Source organism: Paramisgurnus dabryanus, chromosome 18, assembly GCF_030506205.2.
Source record: "Paramisgurnus dabryanus chromosome 18, PD_genome_1.1, whole genome shotgun sequence".
Classification (NCBI taxonomy): Eukaryota; Metazoa; Chordata; class Actinopteri; order Cypriniformes; family Cobitidae; genus Paramisgurnus; species Paramisgurnus dabryanus.
This window is the reverse complement of record NC_133354.1, coordinates 17,884,031-17,907,455: the sequence shown is the minus strand read 5'-3', so window position 1 is coordinate 17,907,455 and position 23,425 is coordinate 17,884,031. Positions and strand designations below refer to the sequence as shown.

Here is a 23,425-nt window from a genome sequence, read left to right as displayed (position 1 = left end):
ACAAGAATTAAGTTTTGATCATTCAAGCTCTTATATCTGTAATATTCCTGTTTTCCTCTTGTTCACTTTTTCTTGTTTGTTACCTCTTATCATTTTCACCAAAGACCCATGTTGAGCACAGCAGACAAGATGGAGAAAGGTACCCAGGGACTGCCAGGTGATGAAAACAAGGACTCCTTGTCATCTTCACCGGCATCCAGCACCCCTTCATCCACCCAGGCCTCAAAGGACACCAAGCCACGCTCCCTTCGCTTCACCTGGAGCATGAAGACCACCTCCTCCATGGAGCCCAATGAAATGATGAAGGAGATCCGGAAAGTTCTGGACTCCAACAGCTGCGAGTACGAGATGCGCGAGCGATTCATGCTCCTCTGCATTTCCGGCAACCCCGCGCATGACGATTACGTCCAGTGGGAGATGGAGGTGTGCAAGCTACCTCGCCTCTCTCTCAACGGGGTGCGCTTCAAAAGGATCTCCGGCACGTCCATCGCCTTCAAGAACATCGCATCGAAGGTCGCCAATGAGCTTAAACTCTGAGGAAGCAAATGAGGTTACTATCCTGAGGATCGTCTGGAGCTCGTATGCTGGGAGGCACTGTGAGGAAAATCAATGGAGCTGTAAGCTTTATGGAGGCAGTGAAGAGTCTGTAAAGAGGGAAAAGATGCTAGACAGGTTTATGGGGGACATTTGTGCATATAGACATTTTCAGGTGGTTTATTTTTTCGGGGAGGTGTTCTGTCTTGGTTTGGGTTTTCTGTTCCTTTATCACTCCCCCCCACCCAATGCTTTGTATCTTTTATTTGTGGCAATTTTGTTCAAGTTTTGTGGTTTTTCTTGGACCTCACAATTGTCCTCAGTTCTGAAAGTTATAAAAATGCCGGAGGTTGGAGATCAAATTGAACTGTTTGTAAGTGGTTTTCTCTAAAAACACGAACCAGCTACTGTCGAGGAAAGCCCCCCCATACCCTGAATCTTATCCTTTATTCAACCACAGAAAAAACAGAAAATGATAAACCACCGCATTACTTGATCTTACTTCCAATTCCAGGTAACGTGTATAGAGCAAAGGGGAAGATTTGATGCTCTGAATGTACAACACAAAATAGTGCTGGGCATCTTAGATCTGTGTGGTTAAGCACATTCAGTAGAGCCATAGTTGAATTTTTATATTCACTAAATATGATCTGATGGTTTTGATCTGACCAATAACATATGGTAGGTAATCCTTAACCTCTGCCCCATTACTACATTCACAGTACAGCGTTTTATTATTAATATTATAGCTGAAATGGAAGTGTTGACTTGAACCCTCGTTGTGTTGGAGGTATTACCTTTTGACACTTTATGCCCAGACAGTTAGTTTTGTTGTTGTTTTTCCTCTACTTCAGGGGTTATATATCTGAAACTAATTAAGGGCCAATTAAGTAATTATTGGTGGATTGTAGTGTAATTAAGAATTGCTGGTTGGATCCAATCTGCTGCACTGGAATAAGTCTGTGTTTCGTTGCCTTTCTCTGGAGAAGATAATATTATTATTATTATTATTATTATTATTATTATTATATGAATAAACCAAAAGTTGGATGATTTGTGTTCAAGTTAGTGAATTATACTGTTTTTTATCATTACCTGTTTTATTTCTATTGTTTAATCTTTAAGCAAGATTTTAAGTGTCGTTTTGTTCTTTAATTGATTTAAAGCACGCACAATACAAATAAAACTATTTACTTTCTAAAATATTTCCAACTGGGCGCACAAACTTGGGTAGATTACAATAGATTTCATAAAAATGTATGTTTACATTTCAGATTCACACTTAACATTAACCAACATTATAATGAAATAATATGGGTAAATTAGTTAATATTTTTATAAAAAAAAAAATCATACAATCCTTGATAGTACTGTGCCCTGATTTGCTGAATTAGGTGCACGTTTTATGTTCACTTACAGAGATAGTAAAGTAGTTTGACCAAATGTCTCTCTCTAAATCAGTGGTTCTCAAACTTTTTGGTGTGCCCTTGTACCCTTCATGGCCCCTCAAAGAAAATGTATGACATAAAACATTGTAAAACATAAAATTTAAATTAAACAAAACTTATTAAAATATACAATGTATTGCTGTTGTTTGGTGGCTTTATTTTTCTGAGATTAAATTACACAGAATTCATTATAAATTAATTTATTTTATTAAATGTCATAAAACTGGGGCCCCCCAGGGGGCAACGGCCTAAAGTTTGAGATCCACTGCTCTGAATGACAGCTTGTAGTTGGTTATCCAATTATATCCATTTCTATAATAAAGTATGAAAATGAAAGTTCTGCTTTAAATGTAGAGGATGAATAGGGATTTAAAACAGTAGCATATTTTTAAGGTAAGCCTATAATAATTGACCCTGCAAGTCCTCATTCCAACACATACAAGTTTTGGATTCGCACTGTTCACGTTCAGTTAATGTAAGCAGTTTTTAATGGACTGTAACAGAGGAATAAACAAATTCACCGGATGTTATCTATTCTACAGGATAAAAATTATAGATCTTACCATGATACTGGCTGCAGTAGTGCTACAAATGGGAGAAAGTTGCGCATGCGCAGTAGCCAGACAAATAAAAAACCTTGTTTTTAGAGCGCAATTAAACTGGGATGTATTTCAGTAAAACTAGGGAGACTAATATCTTTAAATTATTTTGCTATGATAACAAAAAACACCATATTTCCCACCAAATATTATACATAAACTTACTCTACCAAAAAATGTTTAAGCTTATGCTGCGTTCCAGACAACTAGGATTTCGGATAGTTCCCACCTTTACCCGGAAATAATGGCTAAAACGGCGCTCTTTTAATATTGTTTAACCCTTAAAAAGTTTTTATGTTAATACTTATTAGTAACGTCAATGTAAATAAATACTTTTAATGTTACTTCATTCAGACGTTATCTCCGGTTTTGAATTGGGAAATATCCTAAATCCGAGTTGTCTGGAACGCTAGCATAAAAAATGTGTGGTACAGTTTATGTCGGTGTTATATATGTTTTGTTTTTTTGTTACCTTAGCAAGACATTTTAAAAAATATGAGTCTACCCTGATTGTTTGACTGAAATAGCTGCCCGTTAGCGTTGGAAATCTGACAGATTGAAATGATTTTGTCTGGAGTCAGTCGGTAGGAGGCGCCAACTCTCAAACGCTTCACTGTGCATGTGACCATAACCATCCCCCATCACTCAAACCAACCACTGGCACAGTCAGCGTCCATTATCCGCAACTCAGCGCGCGTTTTCGATACAGTTGCTTATTGAAGGTGAGTTTTAAAGATTAAACTTCCTACGTTTCATGTAAAACACTATCTTGATTGTGTTGATGTTTTTATTTGACGCAACGATACGGCTGTTTGAATTAGTTACTTGCCCAATATTTGGCTATCATTAACATTCAACGTTATTAATCCGAATCTCTTTCACGATTAGCGTCGTCCTCGTATGAACGTAAACTATTGTAATTTAGGAGCACAAATTAGTATTGGTTACTGGCTTATTAGGACTGTGAAATACTGGATATCTGAAATAATTTATTCACTTCCTTGATCGTGCTGTAAACGATACGGTTAGCATTAGCACGATAGCTTTGATCAGTCGGATCGTGTTCAGATGCGCATGATCAGCTCTATGACTCTAAAGTAGATTAAAGATACTTTGCATACATTAATCTGACGTTGTTCACATAATCGGATCAAGTCTTATTTGAAATCGTCGACGCTCATATTCTCATATCAAAAGTGAAACTACGCCATGCGTCGTCATTATAACACGGTTTGATTCGGATTGGCCAGTCGCGTAATTTAACCGTCAGATAATTTATAATATGAAGAAGAGGTGTTATGTACATTCAGCTAGGCGTTAGTACCAGAGTAACCAAAATTTACTATGATTTCGCTACAGTAACCTTAGTTTAGCTATGAAATTTGTAGTATATTGTGTACTATGGTAATACAGATAGTAGTTACCATTACACGCAAACAACAATGGCTGCTCTCAAGTAAATAATTGACATGGCCCTTATGTAATATTAACTGGTTTTAAAGGTGCGTACAGTAAGGAGCTATCATTAGTCATACATTCCCTTATATACTCATAATTAATCTTTTTAAATGTTTAAAAAAATATGGTTCACCTCATTGAACACACCTACTGATAAAATGTATTTTGTGAATGCACTGTAAGTTGCTTTGGATAAAAGTGTCTGACAGTGGACCTGTCTGGTTTTACTGTTACTAGACATGAAGACACCTCATACTAAAAACTAGGAAGTTAAGATTTTTTTTCACAGCCTGCCGTTTGCTGTCCTAATTCATGGTTGAACTATAAATGATTTGCATAGATTTTGGATGTTTATTCGTATTTGTTTTGTTGCCTTAGGAACTGCTGAGTTTGAGACCTTGCACCTCCGATCAACCAAAGACTGATTTATCAAAAAATCCGCTCTTCCCGTCCAAAATGGTGAAGATATTTGTTGGCAACGTAGCTTCCGAGACCACTGAAGATGAGCTCCGTGCTTTGTTTGAGAGCTATGGCCCTGTGTCCGACTGTGACATTCTGAAAAACTATGGCTTCGTCCATATGGACGAGGAAGTGTCCGCCCAGAAGGCTGTCTCAGCTTTGCACAAGCACGAGCTCAATGGTTCTCGTATCACTGTTGAGTATGCCACCACTAAGGTACGCAATGCCACCAAGATCTACGTGGGCAATGTTCCTGACGGTGTCAACGCAGCCAAAATCAAGGAGCTCTTCCAGCCGTTCGGCAAAGTGGTGGAGTGCGATATTGTGAAGAACTATGCATTCGTTCATATGCAGAGAGAAAATGAGGCTATGCAGGCTATTTCAGAGCTTAACCACTCTAAATTGGAGGGCCAAAAGATCTTTGTTTCTCTGTCTCGCAATAACCCATCCAGAAATGGCAGAGGGGAGGACTATTTTCCTCCTCCTCCTCCTCCACATCACTATCCACCTCACCCACACCACCATCCCGACTTCCTCCCCCCTCGCCCGCCGCCTCGTGACTACTATACGCCTCGTGGCCGAATTCCACCCCCTCCTCTCCCACCTCCGCCACCACGCGCCTACTATGACCGTGTTATGTACGAGAGAGGAGTCCGCCCTGACCCGTACGCTGCCGCCTCCCCTCGTTTTTATGAGCGGGATCCATACGACAGACGCCCTGTGCCCCCCCAACGACCGGTCACGCCTCCTCTAGCTGCCCGCTACTACCGTGAGCGCAGCCCTCTTGGTGGTCGTCGCTCTCTCCTGCCTCCGCCTCCCCCTCCACCCTCTTCTGCCGGCTTCGCTCGCGGTTTTTCCCGCAATGGCGCTAGCTCGGTGCCCCCACCCCCTTCCGCTGCTTCCTCCCACTATCAGCGCTACTCTCTTGGCTCAGGCTTTGATAAGGATGATTATTTGGAGGACAAATACAGCAACGGCTTCGGCCGTAGCTACTAAGCATGCTTTGTCCTGGAAGTTTGTTAGTCCCTTTTTTTATTTGAGAGGACGAGTTATCAGAGGGGTACCTTCAGGGAGTTCGGGATGAATTTTGTAGTATTTCGTGTTTGTAGCTATTTTAGACAATGAATCAAACAGCTAAATCTATACTCATTTATTAATAAAATTACCTCTCTGCCCAATGAAGGAATAGAAAAGTTTTATAGCATGTAAAAATTGACTATATTTGCCATCCATATCAGTTTAAATATTTTTTAAAAGACCCTTGTTTGCTTGCAAATTTTTTGCTTTAAACATTTTTGGAACATTTGCTAAAGTTCTACAATACAAACGATTGACTAAATGGCAAGGTTAAGATAACGAATGTTTGCGTTATTATTACTTTTTTGTTAGATAATTTAACAAGTGCATAGTTTCGAGTGTCTGTTTAAAATCGAAGTAAGTCCTGTTCAGTGTGTACCTGCGTTTATTTTTCTGTTTTTTTATTTTGGAGTGATATTTAATTTTTTTTCACCTTGTTATCCATGAGTCTGGAAGGGAACGCATCTTTGCAGATATAAGATTTTCTATCATGTCTTTGTAACCGACGGATCAATCCTGCTTTGCTTTTTTTTATTTGAGTTAATTTATTTTAGTTTAATCTCCTGGACTACCTTTATTTAGGTGAAAATAATTTGCTATGTTGGTGTTAAAAGTAATGTTCGATGAGAGTGGGATGGAACAGAGAGGAAATGGGTAAAGAGGTGGTTGTGGGCGGAGCTGTATGCTTACTGACTGATCAACCAATCACAACCGAGCACATGACATCTACAAGGCGCTCAACTATCGGATCCGCCACCGCATCGTAGGATAAAGCACCACCGGTCGAAGGAAGCTCGGAAAAACACATGACCAACCACACCCGCTGAACGTTTAAAAATTAAAAAACAACGCTGATTGATAAGTGCAGTTTGTACACTGTATTTCGATATTACGTTGTTTTAGAAAATAGCTGATTTTCCGACTCCGCAGACTCTTGAAAAAGTTTTTAAAGATGATAGGCTTATTTTGACATTACATTACAATGGATGTGTTTGTGATTCCTATTTACTGAATACTCAACATTGTTACCTGTCCTACTTGTACTACTGCTGTTTGCATACATTGTTAGCGTACAGTTCTGTTAAAATGTACGTATGTTAAAAAAGTCTTTAAAGCCTGTTTCTGATCCGTAACCGCTAACTTTATCATCTTGTCCATTCGAGCAGCTATGCGATTGTTTGCAAATGATTCAAACTATATGCTTGTTTTTGATTAAACGTATAAAAACATGTTTTACCAATCGCTGTTCACCATTTAGCCGCCTGAATAAAAATTCGAATGACTCAGACGCAACGTTTCTCATGTCACTAGTTATTAACTGAGTCCCTTTCTACCTGTCTCACTCGCTCACGTTGTCATTCGTGTTCTTTGACTGGGTCACTTATGTCTGAAGTAAATAGATTCGTATAAAAACTTTCCGCTTGCATCATACACAATGCTAAAGACATTAATTTAAACCTCAGGAAATTCTAATCATTGTCTTCCTGACCAAGATAAATTTAAGAGATAGTTTACCCAAAAATGAAAATCCTGTCGTCATTTACTCATCCTCATGTTGTTTTATACCTGAATGAGTTTCATTATTCTGTTGAACACAAAAGAAGATATTTTGATTGATAATGGTAAGCACACAGTTGACTGTACCCATTGAGTTTTTACAAGGAAAATATATTATTATGTAATATATAGTATGAAAGTCAATGGGAACGGTCAACTGTATGCTTAACATAATTTATTAACATCTTTTTTTTTATTCAACATGATATAGAAACGTGTACAGGTTTAGAACAACATGAGAGTGAGTAAAGTAAATGATGACAGAATTTTCATTTTTGGGTGAACTATTCCTTTAATGTTTGATGCCCTGTTTAAAATGACTGTAGCAGTTGACCACACAGCCTTGTGTAACTCTTCAAAATGGGTGAGTTAAAAGTGAAGGTAAGTAATATTTGGAGGTGGACAGTATGGACTTTTGTTCTCTCTGTGACATTGCTTGTTTTATGTAATCATGAACTTGCAGAGCCTGTTTTCATTTGATATGTTTTGGTTTCACTGATGATCATCAATTCATGTAAATGTTATTTTGGATTGTGCTGGCTTATCATTGTGTTCTAATGTGTATTTATTTTACTCATCTTTACATTCACACACACAATGTTAAGTCAACTCTAAAATCAACATTTTAAAGAGGAATTGTTTTAAGATATCGTTAAGAGGAGAGATTTCATAACTAATCATAAAATATTTTCTTATTAAGTTAGTATTGAAATATTAGAAATTAATGCAGTTCAGGGAGCTTTGTTAAACTTGAAAAGATAAGATTAAATAAAGTAGTTTATAAACACTATTATAAGATGTTCTAACTAGACAGTAGTATGGAATGATAACCTTTGTAAGTAAATATATGATTCAATGAATGTTCAGTCAACTGTTAAAAAGCACATGCAGTATTTAATCCCTCAGTGATTACCGGTCAGTTAACATTCATGACCCTTTCAAGAGCAAAAAGTGAAACCAAAAGAAGAGACAAAATCAGGTAATGATCAGCACTGCAAAAAATGAGCCTTATGACATAATGGAGCCATGAAAAGTATATCTGATCTAGACAGGAGTGTAAGATACTAGTCATTCTCAGGGAACTGCAAGTTTTATGGAAAGCGTGTACATAAGATACAAAAGGATACCAGGATACTAAACTTGTGCACATTATTTTATAGATTTGTCTATTACATAAAACTTTTTTCGTTGCGAGGTAATTTGCATGTACTTATCCTTAAATTTTATAGATTATAAAATCTACTAAAAAGGTTTTTATCAAAATGAAACCTTTAACGTTATATTTTAAAGTAAGATATGTTTTTTCTTAAGTTGTCTTTACACTTTCCAACACACATTACATTGTAAAATTATGTAAAAGCTTTTACTCTACTATAATTTTACTTTGCAAATTATTAGAAATTTTACACTAAAACAAGTCTTTAATTGGAAAAAATCTATTTCTAAACTGTTTAGCTCCAGTGGCAGCGGTTCAGATAATGCCCTATAAAAACTTAGTCTCTCAGAGCTGATTATGAGCAACAAGAGGCGAGCATAACATAAAATTCTCCTGCAGTACACTTCCTTGTTCAGTTTAGAGCTACATTACATAACGAAGATTTGACAATAAATTGTCAGTAATATAGATGTTTTATTGTCTTAGTTGTAATTTAGTGGTTGTTAAATTGAGGAAAAGCTGTCAGTCTTTGCGCTATTGAATATGAATGAAATGTGAAATAGTGTACGAACTGCTTATTTCGGCATCGTTTGCTAATGCTTACAGTAGTTTCATTTTTGTGTTATATATCTGTTGGTAATTTCTTCAAGTGAATAAAGGCAACATGATGGTTATTTAATCAGTGTTTTGTGGTGTGGATTTATTAACCTGATTAAACCGCAATTCATTTATATCTAATATCAATATACCCAAATAAGTACTGCCCAATAGACACGGAAAAGATCAAACCGATCGTTTACCACACGACTATGCAAGAAATATATGTGTTCGACTATTCAGCTACGCAGACCGATGGGCGTATGACGTTAAGGTACCGCGAGAGCAATCCGAAAGCAGTGCTATCGCGGTACTTTAATGCCATACGTTGCTTGGTCTGCGCAGCGCCGCATGAATGACGTTGAACACATCCAAGGCATAGATCCAAGGTCCCCAGCGCGCACTCGAGCAACACGTGGAGGAATCGTGAACAAATCGCTTTTTTTTGTGATTTGAACTTAATACTTTTGTCTGCCTAATCAAGGGATAATTTATATGTATGTAAGTATAGTGTAAACGTTTTTTCATAGTACAATGGAATCTAAACTAATACGCTAAAAATGTTAGTAAACCGCTCCTGCTTTTAATATAGCTTGGGCTACGTTAAGAGAAGGTGATATGTTTACTAAGAAAATGTTTTTAAAAAGGCTCTTTATTTACACTGTTTTTCAGGATTGAAAAGTTTATAAAAAATAAAATGATGCCCTGTGAAATACCGTCAGTAACGTTGACGTCAGGAGTGCAGATGCCACTCTTGGGTCTGGGCACGTATAGGATCCAGAGCTATGAGCAGTTATACCAGTGTGTCGACTCTGCTCTTGAAGCAGGATATCGTTGCTTTGACACAGCTGCAGTGTATGGAAACGAAGCACATCTAGGGCAAGTCATCAGAGAGCTCTTGCCCAAGTATGGCCTTAGCCGTAAAGATGTGTTCATCATTAGCAAGCTTGCCCCTTTGGACCACGGGCCCAGGGCAAAACAAGGTTGCCTTAAGAGTCTGGAGCAACTGGGCTGTGAATATATTGACCTCTATCTGATACACTGGCCTGGGATAGAGGGTTTTGAACCAGGGGATCCTTGTCATGCAGAGTTTCGGGCACAGAGCTGGACAACCCTAGAGGAATTTTACACCAGTGGGAAATTCAAGGCAATAGGAGTCTCTAACTACACTACAAAACACCTCAGCGAACTGCTCGTGATGTGCCATGTGCCCCCAGCCGTCCTACAACTGGAGTGTCAACCGAAGCTGATCCAGAGGGAATTGAGGGATTTATGTAAAGAGAAAGGCATTCACTTTCAAGCCTATTCCTCTCTTGGTAAAGGAGCTCTTCTGGGTGAGCCAGGGGTGGTGGCTATAGCAAAGAGCTGTGGTCGGACACCTTCACAGGTTTTGCTGAGGTGGGCTGTACAGCAAGGCATTTCGGTTCTTCCTCGTTCCTCACAACCCTGCAGAGTAAAGGAGAATGCAGAGGTTTTCAGTTTTAAGCTAAGTGAGAATGATATAAAGATGCTCGATGCCATGAATTGTGGAGCAAGATTTTGTAAAAGAGACTATAGCAATATAGCTTGACATGTTGTGTACGTTCTTAAATTGATCCTGGTCCAAATATATGATGCATGTAAAAAAAATTCAAGATCTGAATAAAGATGGTTATAGATAAAGCTTTGCAAACAGTGTGTTTAAAAAAAAAACACATTAAAACTAGCTTAAGCCAGAAAAGTATTTATTTGACCAGAAATTCTAAAAAAAAAAAGGTAAAAAGTTGATCAGTTTAAAAAGTATTTAAACAGTTAATTAACTATAAACTATATTAAATAAGAATATGTACAAGATGCTTAAAAAACATTAGGTATCAGATTCATAAAAACAGAATTTGTTTTGTCCAACTGCACTTCATTTATTATAAACTGGTCTGAATGGTTTTACAAACAAGGCCATTCAGACAGACTGCACATGGCCTGCAATCTGAGTTTAAAGGAATACAAATGTACCAGACTATCAACAACTTTACCATCAAGAAATATGTACAAAAAAAAGGCAGTGATAAATTACAAAGTTATGAAAGAATCAGATATCAATTTCTTTTCCCGCCGGAAATCCAAGCATAAAAACATGAAGATCTTATGTCAGAAAAAACGATTTCATCCACTCTTACTTTGACTATTCACCACAACAGTTTGGCATCAAAAACAAATAAACCTGAGATGTAGCAAATATTAACAAATTAACTGAAAAATTAAAACGTACCCGTATTATTGTTACCATTACTAACCTGTCCTTTCACAACTTACTTTATCCAATGTCACAGTTTTTTTTAAATATGTAATCCTGCCTGTGATATCCAGGCTAAATTCACAAAATCTGAGGAGGATCAAAGTTTGATTTCATTCATTGATTTCAATCTTTGACATGACCTTACTCAGTGAATTTTAAAGATATCAAAGTTTTATTTTCACAGAATATTCTTTACTTTATGTAGGAAACAGTAAATCGCAAAAATTACTTTAGCTGAGTTTTCACAGGAAGGTCACACATATTTACATTTTGCAAGCAAGTGCTCCAGCCTTTAATAAAACAAAAAATGCTTTATAATTCACATCTATATATCTGTACAATTTATAAAATACATCATACAACACATTTCTTTGCCAAATATGAATTTAAATAATACATATTAATAAATAGTTTTTTCAATAGAGGCATTTATAATCATTACACAAAGATTGTCAACAATTTGTATCATTTTATGAGATTGTCCTATTTAAGATTGTTAAATTGAAGTAAAACGAACAAATCTTTTAATCAGAGACGCATTATTGCGTTGGTAAAAAATTATTACAGCACCTTTTCTCTCTCGGATTGACAAAGTGTATCTTTTTTGCTTAAGCTTAAAGGCCATGATGGTGATCAAACCAGCCATCACCCAGCACTGTTACTTCACTATGAAGAGCAGTTCTCTCTTATAATTGTCTTTATGTTGTGTTAAGTATGGTCGAAGACTTGGTTATTCTCTTCCCTCCTCCTCTTTGGGGCTCCAGAGGTATGAGAACCATCCAAGGTAGGTCTGTTTCTGAGCTCCTCTCCCATTGCTGCTCACCCTCTTCACCTCCTAGAAACAAACAGTGCATTATAATGTGTTCATTGGGACTGTACATAAAGTCTGTCCCCCTATAATTTAAACATATATATTTACGTCTGTGGTTTTCTTTATAATGTAAGGCTCACTCACCCCTTTGTCGAGCCATGTGTCAAATTCATCGCTCATTCTTCTCAGTTGTCTTCCGTACTTCTTAGCTTTCCACAGAGCAGCGGGTGCAGACTGAGAGCGACCTCTGAATGGAGCACCATCTGCAACTCCTCCATTCTCCTCTGCTGATGCTCCGTCCTGGGGCTCCATGTCCTGCCAGCGGCTCACCGTATACACCTGAGACTCAGAATACAGCCGTACACGCCCTGAGACAGCACAAGGGACAATTAAGGACATGGTAACAAAGCAAATATTATCTAGGACAATCAGTGACACGTTTCTTTACACTATGACTATGTACAGCATTATTTCCTGGTTCAATGATGAGGTTTAGGTAACATGACTGCTCTTCTCACCTTGAGGTGAACTGTTAGGCAAGTGTTTATCCTGATGTTGTCCAGCGTTTTTGATTGTCTCTCCATAATTTGATTCATTTTTGCTATCCAAGGTCCTGGAATCATCTTGCGCTGTGTTATCCATTGTGGGAGCTGTTAGACAGTCATTAATATTGGACATGTGGTTAAATCCTTATATTAATCTAATGTAACATCTTTTACATTTAATAAAGGACAAGATCGAATTTCCGCATAAATAATAAGATCATCATTAACGCACTCCACGACATACCTGTGGATCTGGACGAATACCAGGACAATAGATTGAAACGTGTTTGTCTCTCCAGAGCTTTCACTCCACTATATGCTTTCAGTCTGGTCTTCAGTACAGTTCTCCAAAAATATTGATAGCCTCATGGCATGTGACACACCCAAACAACAACAATAGATGTTTTGCTAGGTTATACAAGTTTCATATTTCTAAAATTGAATGACGCGCATCTAAAAACCTCGATGCCCAGAAATAATGCAAAAAATATCCAGTTTTCCGTGACATTTAGACGGAGTGATTGTCTTTTCGCCGCAAGCAGTGACGTACTAAAATTTCAGACCCGTTGTTGTTATCGCCACGGAATGTGTATGACTATGATCTCATTTCGGCTCGGATATTGTTGTTGTCTATCGTCGATTACAGCAGCGCTTACTTTTCAGCCAATCGGGTGGCAGAAAGCTTCTTCGCTTAGCCAATCACAGCCCGCTGCTAGGGTGTTTTGCACGCACTCTGATGTAACGTCACTGTTGCGATAGGGTTTGGCGAGCCTGTGCTGCTGTTCCGTGACTTGTTTACTTCATCTTAGCTACAACCTCGTGGAAGCGTGGGAAGAAAAGACAACGCGTGCTTCCCGAAGACATCGCGGGAAAATTTACAAGGGAAACATTTCGTTGGTCTTCATTTGCATTGAGAAAATTCAAGTCCATGGGTGTTGCTTTTCTCCATCTCACACCAAGCACAAGACTGCTTTGCTCAGTAACAGTTTTGTTCTGTTATATTTAATATAAATGTAATAATATAAAATACTGGAGCATATACATTAATAAAATGTAGCTATTGCTACTATGAACAACAGTATAGTACAATTTACTACATTTTAGTAAAGTATATTTTTCTACTATTTTTTCTACTTCTGTTATTTTTTATGCGGGATATAAAGTAATATTGGCTTTGTTTTGTTGCAGTGCATATTGGTTTAGACTGTTATCCGAATTAAATTTTTAAAGTGAATTATAATCGTGTTTTATTTATTCTATTTAAGAATATGGCCGAAGGTTGCGAACTGCGGAGGTCACATATGCAGGATGCATACGTCATCAAACTTGGTTTATTTACGTTAACAAAGCATTACATTTGCAAGTCATAATCATATTACAACAATTTTCGACTAACTAAGAATAATAGTCAACTTTATAATTGTTAATATTCTAAAATAAGACAGTCTTGATGACGTATGCAGCCTAGAAATGCGACCTTCGGAGCCTGCAGCCTTCGGATTAAGAAACGGCCTATGTCGTCTTTTGTATAGCTTCTCTGTGCAATTACCCAGTTTGAGCTGTAGATGGCAAGAAACCTCCATGTACTGGTGAGATTGTACTTTTCTCGCTTATGACTCATGTCTGCAGCACACGGCAAATAGGCTAATAGGACTAATGTTTCTGCGTGAATTTACTTTTTATAACTGCTTCATTTAATATGAATCTTATTGATAATATAATTATTAAGATTGAATAAACAATCCCCAGTTCTATATTACTAACATAGGCTAATATATATTTGTTATCTGCCTTTTTCAGCCTGCTGAAGAAAAGTGAATTTTGTTGTTTACATTGATTATGTCAGTGTAGTAGGCCTAGTACATTGATCTTATATTTAATAGATCCTATACTGCCATAATGAACAACATAGATACAATACAAGAGAAACTGCTTATGTCCAAACATTTTGGTCGTGTAGTGAAGTTCAGGTAGGCTTATCCAATAAAAGACATCTGCAGGATTGGGAACCATTTTGCAAAGTAAGCAAAACCATTTAAACAAAATACTGCTTAATGCAGTCACATTTTCAGTTACATTAAATTTGGGATGGAATAAAATAAAAATTCTGTATAAAGATAATTAACGTGTTCACAAGCTAAATTAAAAATCTGTTGTGACTCGGAGGTTGTTGTAAACACAGTTCCCTTCAGGTAACAACCCTGCTGAAAACCAGCATACCAGCAAGACCAGCATATGTTGTGTTTTGGTGCTGGTTTGCTAGTGAACACCAGCTAAACCAGTATCAGCACCAGCATTAGCACCAGCTAAACCAGCATTAGCACCAGCTATACCAGCACCAAACCAGCATTAGCGACAGCATCCCATGCTGGTCATACCAGCAAGACCAGCATATGTTGTGTTTTGGTGCTGGTATGCTGGTGACCACCAGCATAATTCCCATGCTGGTTTGATGCTGTTTTTTCAGCAGGGAAGTCAAATCGTTTTATGACAAGGGGAAAAGAAAGTTTAAGAATCTAATGGATGCTAACTTTTTCCAACTGGCAAACTTTATCCCTATGTTACATGTGGTAATCTGTGGTCACCAGTGGAAATGTGTCAGGACGCAACGTCAAAAACTGCATCAGCACTTCTAATAATTCTAGCAAATAATTAGCATTTACAATATCTGTGTACGCCAATGTTATGAATCAGGTCCTGTCCTGCCTTGCTCTGCCTGCCAAGGCGATTTGGACAAGCCACGCGCTAAATTGGAGAGTGTCCCCTCCCATTCATTCTGCAGTCCACGCGCCGCTAAAACAATACACAAGGTTTGCAAAAACCGGTTCGCTGAAAACAAGATAACAGAAGGTGTGCATTTACATATTACCTTTTCATCCTATACTCCGCCCGTCTCCCCATCCTCGTGGCTTGTGTGTGAAGCTGATGTGTGAGCGAATAGTTAGCGTTTTCTCATTCACTCCCACTGGCTCATCACGTCCGTGTGGCTCTAACCATTTTCCGATATGTTGCCTTTTTCCTCAAAGAAATAATGTTTAGGGTCTCTGCTTTTATGTGGAAAGCATTTTGTTTCGGCGTCTTTGTTTCTAAAATGCAATTGCTGTAGAATTTGATTGATTATATTTATTTTTTTCATTTTTACTCCAGTGTTTGGGACGCATGGGCAACAGCTGGTGTTGCCAAACATCTTAAAAACCTTTAACGGTTTTTTTTTTTATAAATAATTTGGAATTTTTATCCAAGTTTAACCACTGGAGCAAGATTTTGTCTTGAATGTAAGACGACTCCATTTCTTCCTGCTTGCTACGAGAGAGTTTCTCGTCTCGACTGGATTGTGCATGTTTGTATTGTTTGCACCGCCAAATCAAAAGCATCGCTCTACAGCTCGTGCGCATCACGGAGAGATGAGCCGCGTGCACCGAGCTAATTCACTGTGAATACCGCCGCTCTACCAGCGAGTTTTTCAGTCCAGCATCCAGACTCCGTCTTTGTAAGTACACTGAAATAATTCATCACAGCACGATACAACACAACTAATGCAATGTTATTTATTGCTTCTAAGCTGTCTGTGGGTTAACTAATTTAAGATTAATTGAATCCAACAAATCAACTAAGCAGTCTTAACGGTTTTCAGGTTTCTGTCAGAATTAAACGTGCTAAGAAATAGAAATTAAAGACATGTTAATGTAACATTTGACCGCGTCTTGTCTTTTCCCGCGTTCAAATACCTCAATTTGCTTAATTTAGCCTAAAAACTAAATGGACATTGATTACTTAAGACTGCATTGTTTTTCCAGGAACAAAGTTGCTCGTGAAATATCTATACCAGAGCTACCCAGCACGATGAACCTCTGTTAACCGCAACATCTGTCTCTCAGAGCAGGTAAGACGGATCAAACTCTTTTACTAGAATGATATAATTCTCATTTTAACGATGCATGTGGCTACTTAGTCCATCTTAAAGCAAGCCCTCAATGCGATTTGCTATATGTTTTTACTGGCCCCATATAAGTATGCATCACATAGTTTTCATACTAGCTGTGTAAGCAGGCACAGTTCTCATGGAAACGCTTTCATACACTCACTATAGAGGCAGCCCACCTGTTTCATAGAATTTCATACACCAGTATACTTATATATTGTAGTAAAATCCAAAATTTTCCACTGCCTTGACTTTTGATTAAAATCTATCCCCTTTAGGAGCCTCCAGAAGTTATACTTAATTTTTTTCTTTATTGTGCATTTTTGTCCCACCCTGAGTATTTTGGTAATGCAGAAAAATCATCTGGCATAGGCTACATACACTGAAAAAAATTATTCATTTAATTTACTAAATTTTTTTAAAGGTTAGTGATTGCATTCAATTTATTTAAGCTACATTTAAATGTAGCTTAAATAAATTGATTGCAACCACTTACCTTAAAAATTTTGAGTAAATTTAATGAATTTTTTTTTTTTCAGTTTATATAAGTGTGCCGTTTTATCTTAAATTATTCAACTTATCCTGCAACCAAATTTGACAGATGGCCATTTTGACAAACAGAGGGCAAGATGCATCTTTGATCTGCATGCTGCTCATATGACACTCAAAATGCCATGCCCTGACCAAGAAAACTATTATGCCTTTAATTTCCTTGATTATATAATTACACCGCAATGAACAGATTAGAGTAAAATTATATTTCTGCAGCTTCTTCTTCAGACCAGTCCATCATGATATGATATTCACTATTTGATTAGTGTTGTTTTGTGCACAGTAGTAGTTGCTATGTGGCATAAATGAAAGAAAATCTGGTTATTAATGAGAATCTGATCAAATTAAAGCTGAATATATTCACCTTATTTTGTCAGTTCACTCGTGCAGGACAAAATCCTCACAGTTTTTCTGTGATGATGTCAGTTTGACGGTTTGAGCAGAACATCTGTTAACTCCTTCTCTTGAGCTGTTAGTCTGCTACTTTTTTTACATCCAATAATTTCACATTGAAAGAAAAACATATTTTTTTCTCATTCTGTATTAAATTTTGCTTAAAAAAAACATTACATTACTGAAGTCGGGTTGCAATATCTGGTTTACGCAGAAATTTAACAGTATCCGGTTTGATACAGTTTTACTGATGACATGTAGCCTATTTATTGTGCCACATATAAAAATGTTTTGCATAATTTTGTTACAACAGTTCATACATTGGTCTAAAAACAGCTCCCAATTTCTCTGTAAACCCTGATCCCCTGTTGTCACACCCATTATTTCTTTTCCTCTATAATGCCTGGAACCATTACTCACAACTTGAGCTAATCTTAATGTTCCTGGCGAACTGAAAATAATCCCACTCTTGCTAAAGGCAGAATTGAGAAAGTGGTTTGTTTTCACCGCTTCTGTTCCCTTCATTGTTTGCTGTGCCAGAACATCCGCACAGCCTCTTGTTCATAAAGCTTCAAAAGACGCAAATCATGTTGGCCGAGATTTAGAAGCCTATACATTGGTTATAAATATGGCATAAAATGTCTGTGAAAAGAAAATTGCACATTTAAATCTTGTTTTGTGCAAGATTAAAGTTCTGAATCTGCGAGTGCGTTTATGAGTCAAGGGAGGTTAATTTCGCTTGTTTGTTTATGTTTGGCTGCGGATTTTTCCGGGATTGTTTTAGTATTAGCACAACTATAGCACCACTTGGGGTTCTAGATAGGGATGCACCGATACCACTTTTTTGGAATACGAGTACGACTATGAGTACTTGCATTTCAGTACTTGCCGAGACCGATACAGAGTACTTAATAAAAAAAACATGATTTAAATTTACAGGTAACAGCTTTAGTCATATAATTTAACAAAAAAACAAAGGACTAGTTTTCCAGTTTGTTGTAAACTCTGCCTCTTTGGACAACACACGAGGCATTAACCCCTTACACGCCGCTCAAACATAGACATTTCTGCGACCGTGGTATCGATTCCAGGTATCGGGGGACTTTTAACGAGTACGAGTACTTTAGAAAATGTGGTATCGAGGCCGATACCCGATACCAGTATCGGTATCGGTGCATCCCTAGTTCTAGATAGCACCATATGGTTCTACATAGGTGCTATACATGTGTTATATAGTACTTAAAGTGGTTCCCCATGATTATGAGCCAGTGAACTACTTATAGTTATTTTTAGTACCATTTTATTTTTGGATTGTAGAAGAATGGCTTTGTTTACATGCGCAAAATTTTGCTAATCCCACTGAATTTAAGCCAATCGAAGGTTACGACAATACAGTTTACATGCACCCTAAACATTGCAATCTGATTAAACTGCTCATTTACATGTACCTTATAATCTGAACCGAACGTCTGCGCAAGTGCACAACCATGGTTGCCAGATTTGCATATCAAAACCATCCAAATACAAATAGTCATTCAAAACTAGCCCACAAGCATCCCATTTACTATTCACACTCCAAATACCAATAACTAATTAACAAAATCATTTCATCTTTAATCTGCAGAAATAAAAACAACTGGTGGAAACAGTTTAAACAGTAGCTGAAATCTGAACTCTAAAAAGCAGAGGATTTGGCAACGCCACCCAGCGCAAGCATCTCTTGCCAAATTCACACTTTATCTTTGGACAAAAGTCCAAGTTGAATTTGAGAAAGTTATTCTTAAGAAGTTTTCAGATACAGGCAATGAAAACACAATTTTCGAAAGGCACGACACTATTATTGCCTTTATGTAGCCTAATGTTATGAAAGTACACATGAACACTTAAGAATGTACAGCGCGTGACACAATTACCTTAAAAATGCATGTTTCTTTTGCCTTGCCTTAACGTGACGAGAATCATCTGATACGTAAATATGAGGTAAACATAAGACCTAAACTTGAGCACAATTCTTCTGCGGATCGGATCAAAGATCGGACTACACCACCCTCAATACGATCGAAATTTGCATTCAATTGACCTCAATCGTATTGATTAGCCTAGGTGTTTACCTGTCTTCAATACAATTAGAACGGATTATTTGGTTGCATGTAAACGTAGCTAGGGTTTCCCAACTCCAGTGCTTTCTGTTTCACACAAAGGGTTTTGAATTTTAAAAGATTAAAGAAATGGTTATTCTAAGAACCTTTGACTTAATGGTTGACTTAAAGGAACCAAACGTTGTTCTTCTATTGCATCGCTGTGAAGAACATTTTAAGCACCATTATTTTTAAAGTGTACCCTCAACATGATATATTTTTATTTGTGGCATGTTCCACAACATTCTAGACACTGTTAGAGTTGTAAACGTTTAATGCTTTTGTACAGTGATAATTATTTGTTGACAGTTTGTGTTATTTAGCCCAATGGAAGGTTAATTTAAGTCAAAATCAAAATTGAGAGATTTGGTGAACTGTCAGAAAGAACTGTCAAAATATTTTTCCTAGCTGTCACCTGGGCAGTATACTGTCAAAAAGTACACCTTTGCAAAGTTCATATAAGTACTGCATACTGTGTGCTAGTGTGGAAGAGGATGCTTAGATCATGTTATTAGATTTCATGTTATTGCCATTTACTGAAGAATAAAGATGCTGAATGTTGATGAGGCACCTCATCTCAGTTATGGTTTAAGGCACTTCATTGCAGTCAGGGCTCGGGCAGTTAGTAATATGAGAACATTGAATATTGTATTATATTGAGAGAATTTACAGAACAATGACATGAGATCTGTGTTTGTATATTCTCTGCCCAGCAAATTATTTGCTAAAATGATCTGCCGAATATAAACCATCAAGTTAATGCAAGTGAGATAATTCTATATGTCTTTGATCTCCCTGTTTGTTTTCATGTTGCCGCTTTCCTTCAGGAACTTTAATTTGGATTGATATCTTCACACTCTTTTTCTATTTTGGGCTGTTTGACTGTGACATTTGTGTTTGTACATGCAATGAATGCCAAAACTGGGTAATTATAAAGTGACATCTATCAAGTACATTTGGAAGCATTGGGGTGTGTGTGGTATATACAAAAAAAAAACAAATACAAGAAAGCTCTCCGGCAATTGTGGACCAGTTATTGTATACCATTCATCAAGGTGCTAAAGCACACTTTTTTTATGAACACAATCAAAAACACATCTTGCCTTTTGCTTCTCCAGTGTGTGCTAAGGAGCTTTTTAAAATTGCCTTTTCGGATTTCTTTTAATTGAGGTCAGTTTTATACCAGGCTAATAATTTTATTGTACCAGCAGCATAAAATTGTCCACAATATTCCAGTGCTTTGTAATGCTCCTGCGTGGGCAAAGATTCATGAGTCCTCTAGGTGATAATAGTTTAGCTTGTATATCTGTTGTGTAATATGCTCAGTGATCAAGCATATTATGCAACCTGATGTAAGACTGGGGAAGCAGAGCACATTGGTATTTGCAATGCCTGGGTGCTGTCCAGGGTGCTGAATCTTTACATGCAGAAACAATTGAGGAGCTCAGATGCAAAAGTCTCTAAATGGCACCTCCGTCAAAAATGAAACGTGATATTATCCGAATGGTCTTGGCACGTATTATACATTTATCAAATACTTTTGCTTAAAATCCTTTTTATCCCGGCCTCAGGTCATTCAGAAATACCGTTTTGTTGACAGAATACATTAAGAGTCTGAAATAAAAGCTCATTAACAAGAAAACATGTCAGATGCACTTAAGGGTTTTTCATCTGAGCTCTTCAGTTGTGTTGCTGGAGTGTGGAAAAAAGAAAGATCTAAGTTTTGTCTCAGAAGACTTACAATATTGATTTATTTCCAACTTGTCAAGGGTTTTGTGATCTTGTGTAAGGCTTTTTTCAGATTTCAGTAGCTGTTGAACAGACTGATGCAAGTTTGGTTTGAATGCTAGGTCAGTATCTTCTATAAGACCCATCAGTCATAGCACCGGCTGCGAATCTGTGAATTTTTGATTGGATTATAAGAACATGGGAATTGTAGAACTGTGGGTCATTGATTCCCTCTCGCAGATTAATGAGTGCAAATGAAATCCGAATTTTGTTGGACATACCTAAAGAAGCACTGCGATATTGTTTTTTATCACTTCATTTTCATTCTATCCTCTTTTCTGTCCCATTGGTGACATACATGCTCGAGGTTACCAGGAGAGGTATGGGTTTTTTGTTCTTGTCTGTCTCTTCCACAGCCAGAATGTAAATTGGGATGCAGAACATCTTGTCAGTTTTCACCCTTTCGATTTGTCCGAAGTGCTACAATGATGGGAATATTTTCATACATGACTGAGCATCTTCAATGGGATTTTGCAGTCTCTGATGACCACCGTGCACACAATGCTCCACAGCACACTAATGGACACTGTGTCTTTCATTGAGAAATAATTTGTCACACACTGTTGCCTCACATTGTCATGTGTAGATATCTGCTTTGCATGTATGAAAAAAATGATAAAAACAGATAGTTCTGGATACAGATTGGTTAAAGGGATAGCACCCAAAAAACACATCCTCTCATGTTGTTACAAACCTGTATAAATGTATTTGTTTTGATGACCACAATGAAAGATATTTTGAGGAATGTTTAAAACCAAACCGATCATGAGCCCCATTCACTCCTATAGTATTCTTTTTTCCTTATATGGAAGTCAATGGGGTCTCATAATCAGTTTGGTTTTAAACATTCCTCAAAATATCTTTCTTTGTGGTCATCAGAACAAAAAATTAATACAGTTTTGTAACAACATGAGAGTGAGTAAATGATGACAGAATTTTAATTTTTGAGTAACCTACCCCTGTAATAGACTTGCTGTATTCAAGATAAAGCACAGCTATTTCTATCACTGCACAGCACTTTCTTTGCATACCTTTTTGTTTAACCTTCTAAGACCCGAGCTTTGGTTTGGCTTGCATTTTAGATTTCTTCCAGCTATTTGGGGTTACGAAGAACCAATAAATATAATAACCAAATATTTTCTTTGAACATGAAGCAGTGTAATTGGTCCATGTTTGTGCACAGGTTCCAGTTACACAGAATTAAGTATTACGGTGCAAACAACAAAAAATGTGATGTCCACGACACATCAGGTCTTAAGAGGTGAAAGAAACAGCTAGTTTGAAATTAGATTCTAGAAAAAAAAGGCTATAAGGGTTCAGATTTGTCATATAAAAGATTGTGCCAATTTATCTCAGCACGTCAGCAAATTGACACTAAACTACCAATCAAAATGCTTTTAAAGAAGCCAGCTATGTGTAAAAGACCTCACACCTTCTCCGGTGCTGTGGAATTACACGGTTAGACTACTTTAAATTCAGGATGTGAATCCTATCCAGATAACGTTGTCAATATGAACAGTTATTACGGTGAGGTTTTTGCAGCAACATTTGTATATGTGTGTGCGAACGTGAGAGTGATTGATTGTTAATGGAGAAGGGGTCGCCTTATGAGAGTATACAATCCCATCTACGCTGTCAAATTGTGAAGCAAGGGCGCCAAGAGCTAATGTCACCGTGGACAGAAGCTGCTAAGACTGCCGGCATAAAGCCGCAGGTGTTATTTTTGGCTGGCAAATGCCATATGCTGCCTTTTGAGGGTCCACAGAAGGCGACCTTTCCAGTGTGTCCATGGTTGCCATAAAAAAGTTGACAGGCGCAGGAAATTGGATTTAATGAGAATGAAAATGTTATCCAATGTATCATCTCTGGGGCAGAAAACAAGTCTTGTAGGGCCAACTTGAAGTGAACATTGATTTGTCAGTGGCTTGTCAATAGCAATAATACATGACAACAACACAATAAAATGATGAAAAATACCAGCCATTAATTGTTTTCAATGATAGATCTGTCTCTAAATAGACTGAAACAGACAGGTCATTAAAAGCCTGTAGAAATCTTATCTGACCTGCCTTAACATATAATCCATCTCACAATGTCTTTATTACCATGTGCTCCA

General features: G+C 37.4%; 5 protein-coding genes across 15 annotated transcripts in view; 4 read left to right on the top strand and 1 right to left on the bottom strand.

Moving 5' to 3' along the window:
• The window catches only part of mark2a (MAP/microtubule affinity-regulating kinase 2a), a 37,625-nt gene extending 36,013 nt beyond the window's left edge, over positions 1–1,612 (top strand). For all 10 annotated transcript variants that reach the window (XM_065287086.1, XM_065287080.1, XM_065287077.1 and 7 more), the window contains one exon: positions 105–1,612. In XM_065287086.1, the coding sequence (XP_065143158.1) occupies positions 105–537 (433 nt within the window). In that variant the 3' untranslated portion in view covers positions 538–1,612. The remainder of the gene's footprint in view (positions 1–104) is intronic.
• A 1,550-nt stretch (positions 1,613–3,162) lies between these two features.
• On the top strand, positions 3,163–6,863 carry LOC135776403 (uncharacterized). The gene is made up of 2 exons (XM_065287087.1): positions 3,163–3,303; positions 4,418–6,863. The coding sequence occupies exon 2, from the start codon at positions 4,496–4,498 to the stop codon at positions 5,492–5,494; it is 999 nt and encodes a 332-aa protein (XP_065143159.1). The 5' UTR covers positions 3,163–3,303; positions 4,418–4,495; the 3' UTR covers positions 5,495–6,863.
• Positions 6,864–7,000: 137 nt separating this feature from the next.
• Positions 7,001–11,275, top strand: LOC135776404 (uncharacterized oxidoreductase YtbE). Of its 2 annotated transcripts, XM_065287088.2 has the most exons (2): positions 7,001–9,386; positions 9,558–11,275. In XM_065287088.2, coding segments are annotated over exons 1-2 (900 nt in total). In that variant the 5' UTR covers positions 7,001–9,384; the 3' UTR covers positions 10,456–11,275. The 2 variants fall into 2 exon arrangements, with proteins under 2 accessions (XP_065143160.1, XP_065143162.1); XM_065287090.2 differs by having other exon boundaries at positions 7,001–11,275.
• Positions 11,276–11,428: 153 nt separating this feature from the next.
• Positions 11,429–13,148, bottom strand: bada (BCL2 associated agonist of cell death a). Its single transcript, XM_065287091.2, has 4 exons — positions 12,761–13,148; positions 12,490–12,621; positions 12,116–12,339; positions 11,429–11,995 (listed from the first exon to the last, which is right to left on the bottom strand). The coding sequence occupies exons 2-4, from the start codon at positions 12,611–12,613 to the stop codon at positions 11,891–11,893; spliced, it is 453 nt and encodes a 150-aa protein (XP_065143163.1). The 5' UTR covers positions 12,614–12,621; positions 12,761–13,148; the 3' UTR covers positions 11,429–11,890.
• A 1,828-nt stretch (positions 13,149–14,976) lies between these two features.
• Positions 14,977–23,425, top strand: part of slc8a4a (solute carrier family 8 member 4a) — a 66,718-nt gene continuing 58,269 nt past the window's right edge. The window contains exons 1-2 of the mRNA XM_065287075.2: positions 14,977–16,006; positions 16,314–16,399. The gene's annotated coding sequence lies outside the window, so the exon portion shown is untranslated. The remainder of the gene's footprint in view (positions 16,007–16,313; positions 16,400–23,425) is intronic.